The sequence below is a fragment of the Oryzias latipes genome, chromosome 7, assembly GCF_002234675.1.
Source record: "Oryzias latipes chromosome 7, ASM223467v1".
NCBI classification, from domain to species: Eukaryota; Metazoa; Chordata; class Actinopteri; order Beloniformes; family Adrianichthyidae; genus Oryzias; species Oryzias latipes.
This window is the reverse complement of record NC_019865.2, coordinates 19,160,021-19,178,019: the sequence shown is the minus strand read 5'-3', so window position 1 is coordinate 19,178,019 and position 17,999 is coordinate 19,160,021. Positions and strand designations below refer to the sequence as shown.

At 43.0% G+C, this 17,999-nt stretch overlaps 1 protein-coding gene across 2 annotated transcripts in view; it reads right to left on the bottom strand.

The window, feature by feature from the left end:
* Positions 1 to 17,628, bottom strand: part of adcy6 (adenylate cyclase 6) — a 44,445-nt gene extending 26,817 nt beyond the window's left edge. The window contains exons 1-3 of one of the 2 annotated variants that reach the window (XM_023957129.1): positions 17,412 to 17,628; positions 14,623 to 14,872; positions 13,591 to 14,530 (exon numbers count right to left, since the gene is read on the bottom strand). In XM_023957129.1, the coding sequence (XP_023812897.1) occupies positions 13,591 to 14,530; positions 14,623 to 14,642 (960 nt within the window). In that variant the 5' untranslated portion in view covers positions 14,643 to 14,872; positions 17,412 to 17,628. Of the gene's footprint in view, positions 1 to 13,590; positions 14,531 to 14,622; positions 14,873 to 17,212; positions 17,329 to 17,411 lie in introns of those variants that run through there. The other variant, XM_023957130.1, reaches the window with a different exon arrangement.
* Positions 17,629 to 17,999: the final 371 nt, after the last annotated feature.

The window sequence follows — 17,999 nt, the reverse complement described above, 5'->3', positions numbered from 1 at the left end:
TGAAAATGTTCCCAAGTGGTCTTTTAACTATGGTTATGCCGTTTTTAGGCAGGGGAGCTGATTGTAGTTTCTACATAACAACTACAAGCTTTTTCAAATGGTACTTTTTTCGTCTGCTCCTGATTCACAACGATTTCAATTTAAAAAAAAAAAAAACAATTTTAAATTTTTTGAAATTTTCCTTAATGTATGTCTGCCATTATCAAAAAATGCTGCAATAACATGGTAAAACATCAAAACGCCATTTTCATTAGGGTGGGTCTTTACTGGAGTTTATAATTTAGAAGTTAATCAGGAATTTCAGAATTCCCTGGATTCCTTTTAAAGCTCACATTAAAAATAGACATGTCAGCTGAAGTGAACAGCCTGCGTATATTTTGTATTAAGTTTTTATGGTCTCGGGCCTTCATATTTATCTGACATGATTTTAAAGTATGAGCCCTCACGGACCCTGAGGTCCTCTGATACCGGCCTTTTGGTTATTCCAAAAGTTAGAAGTAAAACACACGGCGAGGCCTCATTCAGTTTTTACGGACCTCGCCTGTGGAACAGCCTCCCAGAGAGCCTCAGGGCTGCAGAGACTGTTCATGTTTTTAAAGGAAGGCTTAAGACCTACCTTTTTAATTTAGCTTTCAGTTGAATTTTAGGAATTTATTTGATATTTTAATTATTTATTTTTTTCTTTTTACTAGTTTTATATATGTGTGTAAATACATTTATTTATTTATTTTATTTATTTATAATTTTTTAGTCCGTCTTACCATTTCATATGTCTATTAAGGTTTATGTAATTATTTGTTTCTTTTTCATGTTTTAAATATATTTTAATTTGAATTTTATTCCTTTTACATTTTATTTGTAACGCCAGTGTTTTCCCCTGAGGGATCCTCCACATCGGTGACTGACCCTTCTCAGTGAACGGGGTCGCTGCAGTGGGATCTCCTGGGTCTGACTCTTTTGATCAGATCTGGGGGGTTCTGTGGAGGTGTTCTCCGTGAACTTGGGTGGGGCGTCACTGATGTGGACATGTCCCCAAAATATCGTTTCCCCTCTTCAGGACAAAGCCAGGTCACTACATTCTATAATTCAATCACTTTTTTTTATCATGGTGTGCATATGTATGTCTGTGTGTGTGTGTATGTGTGTGTGTGTGTATTGGGGGGGGGGGGGGTCGCACTGTTTGTCTTGTCATCTTGTTTTAAAATATTTGTCACTTTGAGTGACATTGTTGTTGTAAAAGTGCTATATAAATAAAGGTTGATTTGATTTGATTTGATTACAAGAGATTTTGATTTGTTCTTATACAGAGCAACTACTGGGACACTGTATCTGAACCAGAGCCAGTGAAAAGTGCAGGCATCTGGAAATTCCTAAACATTTGTTGTAAATAAAGATCAGAAAAACATGCTGCAGCACCACCGATATATAGACAGAGCTTTAGTCAAGTCAGAACATAATCGTGGGCAATTCTTTCTTGATGTTCAACTTATTTTGTGATTTCTTTCCCCTCCGTCACTTTCAGTCCACTCACAGACTTGCATGTGTGTTTGGTGGCAAGTATGCTAGCTTTGTGTACTCAGATTGAGCTTCATGTCTACCCACAGCTCACCCTGCCCTTATCTGAAATGACCAGCAGCACATCAACAGATAAAGAGTGAACCCCGCCTGCTCGCTCTGCTGCCTCACCCCTTCACGCCGTCTGTCTGGAGTAAAATGTCTGCTCCCTTGGTGATTATGTGTCCCATCACAGATGAGCTTAGAAGCAACAGACATAAGAAAAGAATATTTTAGAGTAAATACAACTGTGCTAAAGTGATATCGCTGTGCTCGTCTTGTAAGTCTGGAATATACAGCAGAACCAGTGACTTTGGAATTCGTTTTCCAGGAAGTTTCCACAACAGTCTCATTCTCAAAGTTATTCTTAGTCTCTAAATACTGTCATCTGTGCTGCTGACATGAAACAGTGTCATTTGGACAAAAAAAAGAGCACCCTTCTGGTCCACGTGTTGAAACGCAAGTCTGGGTTTTATTTTAAACTTGAAATGTCAAGTATGTAATTACAGACATAGCTGATTTTCCACTGTTTTTAGAGTAAAATAAATCTATCTACACGTAGATATATTTATATCTATAGATATATATATTTATATCTATATCTAGATCTAGATCTAGATCTAGATATAGATATATATATATATATAGTCCATTTCATCCGAAACAGAACATTAATGGGGGACCTTACTGTGTGGAGTTTGCTAGGTCTCCCCATCCTTCCACTGTCCAAAACCATAGGTTAATTAGCAACTCTAAATTGTCCCTAGGTGTGAGTATGAAACTGACTGGGTGTGTGATTGTGGCCTGGCGACCTGTCCAGGGTGTTCCCTGCCTTCACCTGCATGTGGCCGGGATAGGCTCCGGTGGCCCCGTGACCCCGAAAGGGAAAAACGGTAGTTGATGAATGAGATATAAATATAGATATTTATATATATATATATATATATATATATATATATATATATATATATATATATATATATATATATATACAGATCTATCTATCTATATATATTTAAATTTATATATATATACAGATCTATCTATCTATATATATTTAAATTTCTCGTGCAGGATCTTTTAACCCTTGTGCTATCCTAGGCACTTTACCATTGGGAGTTGGGTCATCTAGACCCACTAGACAGTGCGCTGAACCTTTTTTCTTCAATGATTTGTGATCTTCACTGGTGTCCATGGATTACATGAAATCTTCTCCACCTTTATCCACCTTTGTCATGGTAGGGAGAACACATCAATGTAAGGGCGGGGTCATCTAAGATAGCACAAGGGTTAAAGATTTGACTCAAAACAGGAATTGTGGACCTGAACTAAAACACTGTGTATTGTGGCTCCACAGGCGGTTTCTGAATGCTTCGAGAAATAATTCAAATTCATATTCAACTTTATTTATAAAATACTGTTCCTGTAACCAACACCTTGAAGTGCTTTACATAAAATAGAAAATAAACATGTGGGTAAAAATAGTACTCATAATGAAAGCCTGCCAACACACACACATTATTCAAAAACCAACAGGGAAAAACCATCCATCCATCCATCCATCCTCTAATCCAGTTTTGTCCCTTTTGGGGTCATGGGTGTGCTGGAGCCTATCCCAGCCAATCGTGGGCAAAGGCAGGGTAGACCCTGGACAGGTCACCAGTCTGATGCAGGGCCACAGTCACACACTGTGTATAAATTGTCACAGGGACAATTTAGAGTAACCAATTAACCTATGAAGCATGTTTTTGGACGGTGGGAGGAAGCCGGAGTTCCAAAACAAAACCCACACACGCACTGGGACAACGTGCAAACTCCACACAGAAAGGTCCTCCACATGTGATTATCTCTTGAACCGGGCCCTTTTTGTTGGGAGGCAAGTGTGCTAAGCACTGCTCCACCATGCAGCCATAAACCATAAAATCAAGTTAAAACATGAAAAAATGTAATTAACTAACTTAAAAGCTGATGGACAAAGATGAGTTTTATTTTTTTTCCTAAAAACTTCAAGAGTGGATGAAGACCTCATATCCTCAGGTTCCACAAGGCGGAAAGAGGCCTTACCGTGGTTTTAGGGATCACCGGCAGACCTGCACCTGAGAGGAGTTTATAAGCTATTTACCAGCATAATATTAGACAATATTAACAACTTTGTGTATTTATTCAGACTTCATTTATTAGAAAAGCAAAACTTCATGAGGTTGAGGAAAGGCTGGTGAAGAGTTCCTTCCTGAGAAATTCCACCTGCACTCATACAGCAGTAATGCCTTGAGCTCCGTTCACAACGCCCTCCGCATCGCCCACTTTCAATGATAAGTCTGATGAACGTGCATAAATGCGCATTTCAGGCTCCCGTCTTCAAAACTTTCACGTTCACACATCATTAAGCAAGTTTTACGACCGTTTTCAGGCTCTACTTACAAAAGGCGCAGTAACTGAATGTGCGCGTAAAGCAAAACCCGGTTGAACTTTAAACAATCAGGAACTCAAATTTGATAGTGACGTATGGCGCCCTTTCAATTCACAGAAGCATCAACCAAAAAGTGATAATGGAGAATAAATTAATAATTGTGGTTTGTTCCCAGCCAGAATTATATGACACCAAATCTTTCATCTGTGGGAATAGAGCTGTGAAAGAAAAAGCCAGGAGCAAGATTCATAAGATATGAACCGCTTCAACATCTCTCATCAAGCCTTTTCCAGCTGTAGAAGGCGAAAACGCGCTAGTAAACAGAAGAAAAAGAAAAATCCTCTCCTATAGCTTTTCCAGTGTGAACACTGTGGGCTAAAAGCACGTTTAAGAGTCCGTGTTCAGCGCGTTCCTGAACGCGCGTCACATGCATGGTGGGAACGCAGCTTTACAGTAGGAGTTGCCACACAATCCAGTGTTCCTTAATTCCTCCTTCCATCCATCCATTAATCCATCTTCTAAACTCGTGTTAAACCCTCATTTTTTTAATCACAGAATTGCTGGAGCCTACCCAGCAACTGTCGGTACGGCCAGGACAGATTGCCAGCCCATCGCAGAACCCCTCATTCCTCAGTTGTGTTTCTGTAAACACAGTTTGGGACAAGCTGGGGGTCCTAACACTGAAGAATCACACACCACACATTTCTGTTGGCAAGCAGGCGGGTGTGACTTCTGCAGAGAGTGTGAACATCCAAGCTTTCTATAGCACTGGAGTTGCAAGTGTGTATTTGTTAAAATACCAACAATATCAGCATAAAAATAGGAAAAGAAAACCTTTTTTTTTCAAACAAAAATCCAGCACTAAGTGTCGGCAGGACTGGTGGCTATGCAGTCGTGATGCTAACACCAAGAGCTGATGACATCCTGTGTGTTTCTCCATCTCAACTACTCACCACCCCCTCTCATATGGCCCCATCTCCACCATGTTTAATTATAAACTCCCTCATTGAGAGCAAAACCAGGGTTCCCGTTTTCCTGTCCTTCAAAAACCTTTTTGTTTCCCAGCTGCAAGTTTGACCTGGTTTTTCAAAGCCTTTTTTTCTTTCTTTTTTAACATTTTTATTATTGTTACTTCGGGCAGCAGTTACCAAACTGGGTCTTGACTGCTTGTGCTGTAGTTGTTTCCATGACAACAGGTTGACCAACTAAACAGGAGAACTGACAGAGACACTTTGTTATGCTGTTTATTCCCCACAAGCTTCTGAAGTGATGCTAAAGTGATCACTCCTTTCCCTGAGCTCCTATTGGTTCATAGTTTGGATTATGATGTACAATGCTGTGTGTGCACAATCATAGGGGTTTATAACTTATAGGTTTAATAAAAACGAGGGGGGAAAAAGATTTTTTAAACCAATTTAGGGTTGAATTTCTTAAACGTGTTTGTTTGTTTTTTTATTTTAAAATATTCAATTTGTCAGAATCCTAGTTGTGTGCAACTGTGCATATGACAGGTATCCTCGTTAAGATGCTGCGGCCGAGTTAAAGACACAAATTATTTATTAAGGAGGCTGAGCGAGGAGTGCGTGGGGAGAATATCAGATTCTCCTCCGGGTGCTCCGCCTCACAGATTCTTCTTTCTTTAGTACCATGCTTTTTTTTCCGCAGCACCAAGCAGCAGCTCCTACTACTGCTGATCATCACAAGGTGACACCTCCTTCCAGATCCGAGCTTCTCACCTGACAGGAAGTACACATGGTTGTTCCACACCGAAGAGAAGCTGCCATGAACCTAGGATCAGCCATTACGGTTTATTTGTTTGGACAGAAGTTTGTTTATTCTCAGGAGAAAAATCATGAAATCACCTGCAAAAGTGATTTTGTTTAGTCAAATCTAAGTCTGCTTACACAATTTTGCACATAAACAAGACAATCTTTTTAAAAATAAATGTAAAATCAATCTTATTTCATGACTGCAAGTCACATTTTTTACGTCCTAATTCTACCTGATAGGAGGACAGGATTTTAAAGATCAGATGACATTGTCTGAAAACACAAAAAAAGCAAAGGCTTTTGTTTGTTTTCAGATTGTGCAATTGTGGAAATCTCGTTTGGGATTTCACTATTGACAACAAACTGAATGTGTATCAAGGTGTGTGTGAAATGTGTGAGGTGTGTGTGCGTGAAAACATAGATGGGTGGTGTGTGTTCAGAGAGAAAAAGAGGGATGGAGTGATCTGTCTAGTGCTCTGACGCAAACTCCGATAAGATCGTCTTGTGTGACGCAACAGTTTGCAGAAACACCAAGGGACCTGGGATTTTTAGGAGCCAGAGTTTGACCTCTCACAGCAGTTGTGTCAACAACGTCCCATGCAACAATGCGTGCCATTGTCAGGGGCCATAAAGGAAATATTTCGGCGGTGAAGAATGTGACCATATCTAGAAAGAAAAAGTCATTGACGAGCTTATCAGCAGTGACCAGCGAGTGACTTTGAGTGCGAAACACGAGCCCATGTCCAAAAGAACACTGGCGTGCACACAAATGTGGGCACAACCGAACGCGGTAAGGACCGTTTGTTTGGTGCTGTACCTTCCCAAAGACCAACAAACAGCCTGATGGAAAATCAACAGCAACCAGAAAGGAAGGGATCAACCACAACAAAGCAGGACAGAGCCGCTGCAGCATCCACGCACGCACGAACTGAACTGTTACGGCTAATTGATTTCAACAAGCAATTACAAAACTTGGTAACATGCAGACATGAGGATTAGCAGCTGACTGAAATTGACGTCCAACAAGTCCACCAGCAGCTGGTGTTTTTCCAGTCTTTGCATATGCAAGCGGTTCCAGATTTTGGGTGATGAAGCTTTTTAAAACTACAACTGTAAAGATCTGCACTGTAACAAATAAACAGTCCCAAAAAAAATAAAATAAATACATTTGTTTAAAAAGCCTTGCTGGGGTTGAGTGTCAAAAAATTCCGATAGGAAGATCCCCGCACACACTCAAACAATAGAAACAGAAACAATGGAAAATTCTCAAGAGAATAAACATAATTTTAATTATGTGCAAGAATATCAGGTATTTATCTACATCTTTACTGTGTATTTATGAAGAATTAAAGCATCAATGTGCTGCTTGCTTCTGTTTGTCATGACATTTTTCTATCTGCAAGTGTAAAACTCTGCATGATCTAATTATAGGTAGAAATGGCCTTTAGTGAATTCGAGCAAAATTTCCCATGGGTCATGGGTATATTTTTGTTTGCTTCATTTGAAATAATTTTAATGACAACATGTTGATTAAAGCTGTTGTCAAAAAGAAAACATACAACCACAATGACAAGATCTCACATAAACGCACTTGGAAATGGAACTTGTCCTGTTTTTAAAATGAAAAAGCCCAATAGAGATTTTTTGAGAGACACAGTTCTGTCATGACTGCTTTGGGAATTTGAGGTTTTTCACATTCCTGGTGACCCTTCTTGTGGAGAAACTGTCAAGACTCTAACCAAGCTGTCCTCACAGAGTTTGTTTTCACATCTTTGTGTGTCTCTGTCATTCCCAAGCAGGGAAGCCCTTGTCATTACTAAATACAAACTGTGAATGGGAAAAAACAACTGCCCCGATCAAATCTGCCCTAAGTTGTGAAGGCAGCTGCTGAGAATAATACTAAAGACTCTCTCAAACACATCTGTGCAAGGTTCTCAACAAATAAACAACTTAGTAAACCAGAGCTTGTTTTTTTTTTAGGTTTCTAAGAAAATTGGTCAATTCTAGACTGGCCCAAAACAGCAAACTCTGGTCTGGCCAAAAACCAAGATCTTGATGTGTCTTGATCTGGATGTGGTTTATGGCTTAGTTATGACTGTCCAAACAGGTGAATACAGGCTGTCTGCAGGCAAACCTGAACAGGACATGAAGGTAACTGGCAAGAAATATCAAGGTTGTAGACCTGTTTTCACTGGTTCTGTGAAAATGTTTGTTCACATTTCTTTTATCTACAGGCATGCTGCCGGTGACAGGTTGTAGCAAACACATACAACATAAAAGGGTGAGTAGGGGTGAGATGCAATTCCTGTGGAATGTGCAATGGGCCTGCGAGTGCTATTCATGTCATAAGAGCGTGCGAGTGCGAGTGAGCCTTAAGGGAACTGTAAGACACTTACTTAAACTGGCCACTACTCTCTAGGACCCTCCACAGACAACCCAAAACCCACAGCACCCATATGGGTGCATGTGAAAACAGTGATGGGTTTAGAACTATCATAGAGAAGGACCTAACGTGTGTATTTGTGGCTCCTTCAGTAAACTGAATACTTCATCTGCATTCATGCTGCTAATGGCCCACACCAGGGTTCAACAGTTTGATTGTACACCCCACAAGTTATTCAGAGAAATTAAACTCTGGTGGCAACCAAACAGCCCAGTTTGAAAGCGCAAACCAAGAGTTACCAAACATCAAAGTACAGTAAAAAAAAAAAAAAAGGCCCACAGGCTATTAAGGGTGGTGCACACACTTATTATATAGAAGTCAGTCAGGACTAGCCAGTTTTCTTCCTTGTGTTTTTTTTTTTTACTTCCTGGTCTGTGTTCTTTCTTTCTGTAAAGTGGCGTGCAAATTCATCGAAGTACATCGGATTTTAAGTTCTCTGGACTGCAATTAAGCCTGTCTAACATAATTTAAACTTGTGGACAGCATTTTTGCCCAAAACTATATGATATCAAAATTTAATTATAGGGATTTTACACTCATGAAGACAAGAGAAAGTCAACATGCAAGAGTTGTGACTGTTTGGAGGTTCATGACTCAAAAAGGAGTTTCCAGCAGGTTTGGTCAGCTTCAGCATGGAAGCAGAGCAGAGCAAATTACGCAGTGAAAAGTTTTCAATGCTCCCCAATGAGGAGTTAAAACCATCAACTCTAAACCTGTGAAAGAAGGATTCCTCCTTTAAACACATGAATCCTCCAACCCAATCAAGATGGACATAAATTCAAAGAGGTTAATGAGTTATCGGAGAAAGAGGAAACACTTGCGCACAATAGTGAAGCGGTGATTGATGGGGCTGTACTCCGCACTGCTGTGCTGCAGCTATCTTGTGGCGTTCGTTCACGTAATGAAGGCAAACAATGTTGGATCTGTGATGGATTATCCTCCTACTACGTATATCACGCAGGATGTTGGAGAGCACATCGCAATTACTGAATTCCCATGGAGGCTCCAGACAGTCCTTTAGCTCAACAATTAATGCAAATTTAACAATTGCACGAGACGTGATTGGTGAGAATGTTTTTTTTTTATAACTGGGCTAAACACGTGAAAGGATATCTGAATGAATGCATACCTCTAACACATTCAAGTGACAATCAGTGATAATGAAGGCTGATATCCCCCCATTGTTTTGGTACAGTGGCTTTCGCATAACTCGTCCCCTGAGGACATGACAGTTGCAAAAAATGGCTGAGACAGTACAGAAGACAGTCACCCCTCCCCGCCATCCCCTTGCCTGGCCTCACCCCTGTCACCCCACCCTTGGAGAAAAGTACAAAGAGTCCCTTGTGCATGAGCACAGAGACCTGAGTGATACTGCTTTATATCATGGTTTTCTCCCACTGTCACACACCAGAACAGGCATGCTGCCGTCCAGCCAGAGTTCCTCATTCAGCCCACTGACCTTCAGCGAGCCCCCAGGTCCTTGGCATGACGCACAAACAACACACTGTGCAGCCGGCCACACAAGCCACAAATACACTGCTTCAACACGGTGACAAATCACAGCAGAGCAATTTACACTGTAGTGTCGCCATCACTGGTTCACACGCTACCCCCCCCCCACCCCCACCCACCGCCTACCCCATCATAAATATCATGTTTCAGCTGCAGCTTGGTGTGCTTAACAACACCTTTACCGGGAGCCATGTTTACACGTTTGCTTTTACTTTCTAGGAAACTCGGTTAAGAAATATGATTTCAACTTTTGAGAACTTGATTTAGCAAGAATTCCCCATAAAATGGTTTTTAAGTGCTGTAAAAGTACATTTTCCCTTTTTCTCATTCACAAATATGCAACCACCTCACTTCCTTTAAAAAAGAAAGGGAAAATGGCCTCTTTTTAAGCTCTTTTTAAGCTGTTAAACTGAAGAAGCAAAACTGGAAACTGCCTTTGATCCAATGAACTGAACCTCAGTGCTTCCCTTTTTTATAGACAAAAACTTCTTGTGGATTAATCTGTAATCTATAAGATTTAATTTTAAATACACAAACATAAAAATATTCATCTGATAAAACTAATTAGTGATGAGATAATACATCTTTCCTCTAAATAGGAATATTTTTCCTTTATGGTCTGCTTTAGACCAAACAAAGCTAAAGCTATGTTCACACTGCCCTTGGCAATGCGCGTTCAAGCCACCACTTTCAATGATAGATCAATGTAAAAGTGCGTAAGTTGCCGCATTCGTGTTTAAAACTCAGGCATTAACTCATCGCTACAAACATTTTTAAGACTGTTTTTGGGTTCCATGTACATAACGTGCGGCCATTGAACACACGTCAAATTTTGACCAATCAAAGACTTGGATTTGGAGGTGACACAAAGATAGCGCCCCTTTTAAGTAACAGAAGTTCCAACCGTTTGAAAATTGATCATGGTGGAGAAAATTAGTAGTTGCAGTTTGTGCCCGGATGGAATCATATGACACCAAGTCTTTTATATATCAGAATGGAGCTGTGAAAAAACAAGCCTAGAGCAAGATTCACACGATTTGCACCGCTTCGACATTTAGCACCAAGCCTCTTCCATCTGTGAATGGAGGACATGCGCTAGAAAACAGTGGAAAAAGAAGAAAAGCCCCTCCCTGCTAGTCCAGTGTGAACACCATGAACTAAACACAGAATCAAGAACCCACATTTAGCAAATTTTTAAAAAGCTTATGACATGCCCAGTGGGTCCGTAGCTTTACAAGGAAAGATTACACCTCATAAAGCGGAACACCGCTTGAAAGAAGAACTATTTCTGATTCATCTAGACAGGATTTGTGCTGGAGAGCCTGATCATAACATCCAATATTTTGCCTTGACTTTGGCTTGAACTTAAATGCAAACAAGAAGAACAAACAAAAAGACGTTCACAGGAGAGATGAATCTGTCTTAACGTCTCTCTTCTCTGTGGTGTGGCAGGATGAGCAACTTGAGAAATCCACCCGTCTACAGGGCAAATGCTCTTCTGAGCAGCCAAAGCCATGCTTTTGTTTTGGATATACTCTATAAGTAAAGAACGAGTCCAAATGGACTGATGCAACAGTTGCTTTAAGCCAGGGGTCCCCAGCACGTTTATCAAAGTATGTGTAGGTATACTGTGGGTAACCAAAAATAGATAAACAAAAAATTATTTATATTTTTTATAAGAATTGCTGTCAGCCAATAATTATCCTCCCCGTGAAGTATGTCACTTGTTTGATTTGGATTGCGGATTTGTTTCAAAATAATTGCCTGAATAACTTTAAAAGTGGGTGCACTAGATGTAAGTTCAATCTAGGGCATGGGGGTAAGAATCTATAAGCTTTTTACTTCTTCTCACTCCTTTTTGGATATTATCTTGTTTTTTTTTTTGTTTTTTTATCGTGTCCTGTTTTTCCTTTAAAGCATTTCGGAAATATCCTAAATAAATCTGGTTTTCATAATAATTCCTAAATATGGGTACGTAGATCATTTCAAAAAGTAGCTTGCATGCCAAAAATGGTGGCAGGCTTTCTATGAGCCCAAACAGGAGAATATTTCAATACAAATTTCCCAGAAAAAAACTGTTTCTGTCTAATAAAAGCCTGAGTGTCAAAACAACCCAATAAATATTTTCTTGCATGTTTCATGTTCACTCTCCATTTTCTCAACCCATTCTATCCCTTTCAGAGTCACGGGGTCTCTGGAGCCTATCCTGGTGACTGTTGGGCAAAAGCGGGGTACACTCTGGCCCAGTCGCAGTCTGTTCCAGCCACACAACCACACACTCACACCCAAGGACACTTTAAGAGTAACCAGTTGACCTATAACCAGAGAAAACCCATGCACACATGAACGGTCCTAGACAGGATTTGAACTAGGGGCTTCCCGTAGCAAGGCAAGAGTGCTAATCTAATCACTGTGCCACCGTGCAGCCTGCCTTTTTCATTATTATGTTTTTAATTTGAAAAAATATACACAACTTGTGTTATTACAGAGGTGCTAAAGCAGGGGTCGGGAACCTTTTTGGCCAAGAGAGCCATAAACCCCACATATTTTGAAATGTAATTTCGAAAGAGCCATACAATAATGTAGTGTCCCTTCCCCACACTGAGGCACGGAGACTTAACCTCTTTTAAAGTTCTTTATTCCGATTACTGCAGACCGCAACAAACGCCCTTCAATTAATTCAGCAACTCCTGAATCTCTCCCGCCGACACGAGAGCGCTTCTCCCAACTTTATATTCCCCTGCTCCCGCTGCAGCCCTCCCATTTCCCTTATTCGGCCCATAGCTGAACCCCATTGGTCCAAACTACCTAACAACAGGCTGAGCGACAGAACTGAGGGCCAATCAGAGCTCTGCTTGACGCGTTCAATGAACTCCAGAACTTTTAACGCGACCCAACAGCCATCCAACTCAGTCCGCGACAATTTGTTTAAAACTAAATATACAAATGAATGTGTGCATTTGATTTAATTTCAACATTTTTAAAGTACAATAAGTCTGTGGATTCTTTTTAATAACATTGTTATTCTGTTGCTAATAAATGATGAGTATTTCTCGTGGTAGTTTTGCTGATGGTCTAGTCTGGTTGATACGTGGTGAGTTTCTGCTTCGTTCAGGCGTTGAGACTTTAAACGGGATCTTAGGTCTGAATGTTCTGTAGATGTGACAAAGACTGCTCACATGCAGACGGGGAGCCAAACACACACTCACACGCTGCAGTGAGTGACGGGAAGCGGGTTTTACGTTTTTACAATCCCTGCGCGATTCACCTGCTGCCTGTCCCCAGAACACCCCACCCTCTGCTTTCTCCCTCTAACATCCCGTCCCCGCATCTGCGCGCTCTTTCTCAGAGACGGGAGCGCGCAGTTTTAGGCACGTCAATTCACAGGTTTCCAGCTGGTACAAACTCTGTGAAATAATAGATAATAGTAACTGATAGCGCTGGCGCAGATTTCTCTCTCTAAGCACCGCTACTACTGCGCGCCTCTGGCATCGCATCGCGCCCGAGAAGGACTGGTCTAATGAAAAAAAAAAACTATAATTAAAGATTTGTCTGCGAGCCACATGTGACCATCAAAAGAGCCATATATGGCTCGCGAGCCATAGGTTCCCGACCCCTGTGCTAAAGCTTTGTGCTTTCAAAAAACCAAAAGTCCAACCAAAGTCAGTCAATAAAATAGCATTTTCTCTCATTTGAGCTTGTGATTGGTGGGAAAATTTAAATAGCCTATTTATGCATATGTGCTTGTTCTGACTGTAGCTACTGCTGTTTCCTAAACATTTATCAAAAAAAGAGTATCAATATGCTGTGCCGTAAACAGAAAAACAATTAGACTGGCCTCCTCCCAATTCAGATCAAATGACAATCAAAGAAAAGAGATTCCAACATCAAGCTTCTCTTACTTGTTTCCAGAGGAACTTGTCTTCCTGGTTGATCTGCCAGGTGGTGACCACATGTATGATGGACAGCACAGCTCCGCTCAGGACCGCAGCCCTCATCCTCACAGGCAGCAGAGTGTAGATGATGTAAATGAAGAACACAGACCACCAGATTCCTTCAGAAGCGCTCCTGGGCGCCACCATGAGCACCCCAAAGACCTGTACCGACACCAGAACTCCAATTACCAGGTAACTGACCATCCACATGTAGTCCTGGTGGAAGCCGTTGCGGTTGCAAACTACCATGAGAGCCATAAAGAGAGCCATCGCCACCGAAAGGGCAGAAGAATAAGCCACGTGAGGGGCGGCGTGGACACAGTGGAAGGTCAGCATGATGCCGCACACGATCACAAGCACCCCCATGAGCATAGTCAAGGAGCTCTGGTTCAGCCTAAAGAAATAACGCTGGTATAGGCGTTCCAGTTTGCGGGACTGGAACTTTTTGGACTGGAATACTCGCACCACCCTGAGCCAACAGTCCGCAGCCGTCATCACCCCTCCCGCGCCGTTGGGACCCTCATCGCCCACGTCTCCACTTCCTCCGTTACAACCTCCTTTCCTTCCTTTCAACTCCCCATCCTCAAAGCCCAGGTTGACAGATTTCAGCCCCACTCCTTCTCCTGGACCCCCTCCCCTTTTGCCGTAGTGGTCCTCCTGCCATACACAACGGACACCAAAGTTGCCTCCACCTCCCATGGCCCCAGCCACCACTCCGCGATGGTGCTGATGGAGGGGGGCTCCGGAAGGGGGCTCCATAGCATCCGGATCCCGCAAACAGCTCATGTAACGCGGGTTGCAGAGAGATGAGCCTCCCTTCCGTTTGGACTTCTTGCCATTGCGCTCCCCCCACGCAGTCTTGCGGTCATCCACTCTGGCCACTAGGAGACCACTGAACCAGGACATTCTGTGAAACAGAGAGAGGAGTACTCAGGCACTTCACGCAGTTAGACAACAAACCATTTCCTCCATGTTCCCCTTTGGGAGCCATTTCCTCACCTGTCTGGGTTCTGGTACATGTCCCAGCCCTTTCCCTTCCACCCGGTTCACTCATTTATCCCCTTGGATGAAATATGGATGAAGTGCAGAGATGTTTATAGAGCCCAGGCTGCTGGGCTACTGGGCAGGAGTGAGTGGATGCAGGTCAAATGGTGGACAAAACTCCAGATGTTTGGACCAAGATCCAGAGATCAGCCAAGTTGAAAGAGCATCCCTGCTGCCAGGCCTATCTCCACGGCTTCTGCTGGGTCTATAGGAAGAGTCAAGCACACATATGATAAGACGACAACCAGAATCGAATTTAATAAAATTGTAATTGTTTAAAGTTCATAGTTTCTGCAGAGCGTCAGTTGTTCATTGGAAATTTGCCTCTGAGTTGTGGGTGTGACTGTTGGCGCAGAATAATATAAGTTTCTTTATTTATGTCCTCTATCATCAGAAAAGAACATGTTAAAAACACCAAAACCACGGTTTCCATTGGAGTGGGTCTTTAAACCCGATTTTCCAGAATCCTCTACTCTCCACAACCCAAAAGGTTTGGTGTTTGCAATCATCTGACTCGTGTCTCGTGACACTGAACCACCTGCCCAGGGTACAACCCACAAATTCAAATGGAGCAAGCCCTCAGAACCCTGACCCATTGAAGCTTCTGAAATAATTGACGATGGAAAGACAGTAAGTCAAATATACTGAATTCTGTTGGTCTGGATCCTGTACATTTTAAACACCTCCAACTCTAAACTGCAGAAAAGGAAAGCAGGAGGCTGAAACCCAAAATAGCAACTTATTTAAACACGTTGACTAACAGAGTAAAGAAAAACCCTTGTATAAACAAAGATTTAATTTGGAGTCAGCTGAGCTGAAGAAGCCGAGGCTCCCTCACTCTGGTCCTCATCAGTGACAAAACTTTAAAGTTCAGCATCTATGCAAACAGACAGACAGAGTGTCCTAAACTCTGACAGTTATCATGGAAAATGCTCCTTATAGGCTTTCCAAACACTTACAAGCTTGTCAGTAATGCTTAGAAAGTATGTTTCTCAGAAAGTCCCATGTTTGATCAATTATATTTTGCTTTTGTGTGAGTAAAATCATCCAAACATGTGACGAATTAACTTTTTTGATAGTGGATCAAAGCAGTGGGTGTTCCTTGATGGTTTTCTGGTGACCTGGTCGCTTTTTATGGTGAGGCGCTGCCAATTAAAGCATCACTACAGGACGTTTATGGCGGTATATGTAATAAGAAGATGGCTGCGTGGAGTCCTGATTGAATTATGGATCGTCCATATGTGGCCTATAGCGGCCAGCTGATCGCACCAGCCCAACCCCCGGGGGGGGGGGGGGGGGGGGGGGGGGGGGCGAATAGGAAAAGCGCATCCCTTCACCTCTGCGGCCGCAGCCGCTTGGGTTTTGAGCGGAGAGTCCCGCTGCGCAGCTGGGGCAAAAATAGCATTTCCTCGCTTTCCCTGGCACGCGCCTCTCCGTCCGAGCCCTCCACCCCCTTTACCTCCCTCTACCTCTCATGGCAGCTTGACAAGATTCAAGGAAGCTCCACCACCACCTCCACCAACAACTACTACAACACTAACATCCACCTCTTTTCTTCCTCAACCCCCCCACCACCACCACCCTCCCTCCACCTCTTCCTCCCACCTCCACCTCCCCGGCTGCGTCCCTCGCTCGCCCGCACAAGGTCGACCAGCTCATACCCAACTCCCAACGTCTAGCTGCTGCCAGTCGCCTGTGCGTGTGTTTGTGTGTCTGTAGGGGGGGGTCTTTGCCCGGCTGTCTTCTCCGGTTTCGCCAGATAGTGCTATTGGGGGGGGGGGGGGGGGGGGCATTTCTGGGGTGAGAAGGAGAAGGAGGACGGGGGGACATTTGGCCGGACACAAGCAGCGAGCATTAAGTTATTTGGCACGCAGTCTCACTTGTCATCGTTCAGTGTGATGCAGAATTTCATTAAACGCAAGTATAAAAGTGCGCGCGCCTCCCCTTTGCTTCTTATTTAAAGGATCATGATTTCTGACGCTGTTTCTGCGCTCCCTTCGCCATCATTTGCAGGTGATGTGTTTGCAGTCGGGCTTGCGGCGCACGGGCAGGCCGTGCGTGAGGACCCGCATTCAAGCAGCGTAGGCTTCTCGTTACATAACACCGTGGCCTGTGTGACAGCCATAGCTGGAATCATATAGCCGCTCCGCCGCGTCCTGGGACGCACACTCCCCTCTGTCAAGCATCTGCTCCTCTGTGCCACATTTCACTTCCTCAGATTACTGTGATGACGCGCATTTTTTGATAAAATAAATGAGGATTCTTTTTGTTCCTACACATTCCACAGCATCAGTGTGTGGATTGAGGATTAGCCCTGAACAAGGCCCGCAAAAAAAGGTTAAAATCCTGTTTTACGAGAATAATAAAGACGCGTTTTTATTCTGAGCGCCAAAGAATGATGTTAACACCCTTCGGGACTGTCAGCTGCGCCGAAGAACGCGCAGGGATGCAGCTCATCATCCCTCAACACCCCACCACCCCCAGTCCACTCCGCACACGCATAGATGTGTTGTTATTGGCCTCCAGTGGAAAAACATGCACTGACCATGTCTCCTTTCCCGAAGTTCCACCGCCACAAACGCGCAGGCCTCAGAGGATCTGTCGCCTGCGCTGTCATTGTGGCGGACGGTGGCTGAGGCGCCCCCGGCTCAGCGCCACTGCGTTTCAGACGCTCGTGTGTGTGATAGGAGTGCAAGCATTACATGTATGGATGGGCCTGCAGTGTGCGAGGGGGGGGGGCTTACCGTGATCATCTTCAGTTTCTGTTCCCCGACAGACAGGTTCGCAGATGACGATCCGGATCGGCGCCGCTGTCGCTCGGAGCCTCCAGGGTAGAGGAGCATTTGTGGACAAGCTGTGAAAGGATGGTCCGTTTAAACTGGTCACCCTGTGGTGGATCTCCTCCTGTCGTCCTCTCGCTACACTCCCCTGCCTCTCCTCCCCCTGACCCTCTCGGCTTCAAGCGCTACTGTCACGTCAACTGTGATACAAACGCGCTACTTCCGGTTTTTCTTTTCAAACTAAAAGTCTCTCAGGCAATTCCAACCTTTTTTTTTAACAAAAATTGTTTTATATTTTGATTGGTAAATTATTTATTTTAAAAGCATTATAACAATTGATCAAAGTTTTCTTTTGGTAGTAATCGTGGTGTAACGATTAATCAACTTTTTATTTTATTTTTTAGTTGTCCTGTCAAGCAGCTATAAGCAAACAGATCAGAGCTGTTACAACAGGGGTATGACTGTTCTGACACACGAGATTTATATTTGTACAAACCCCCTTTTCATCAAAAATAATAATAATAATAATAATAATGATAATCTCTGGCCAGT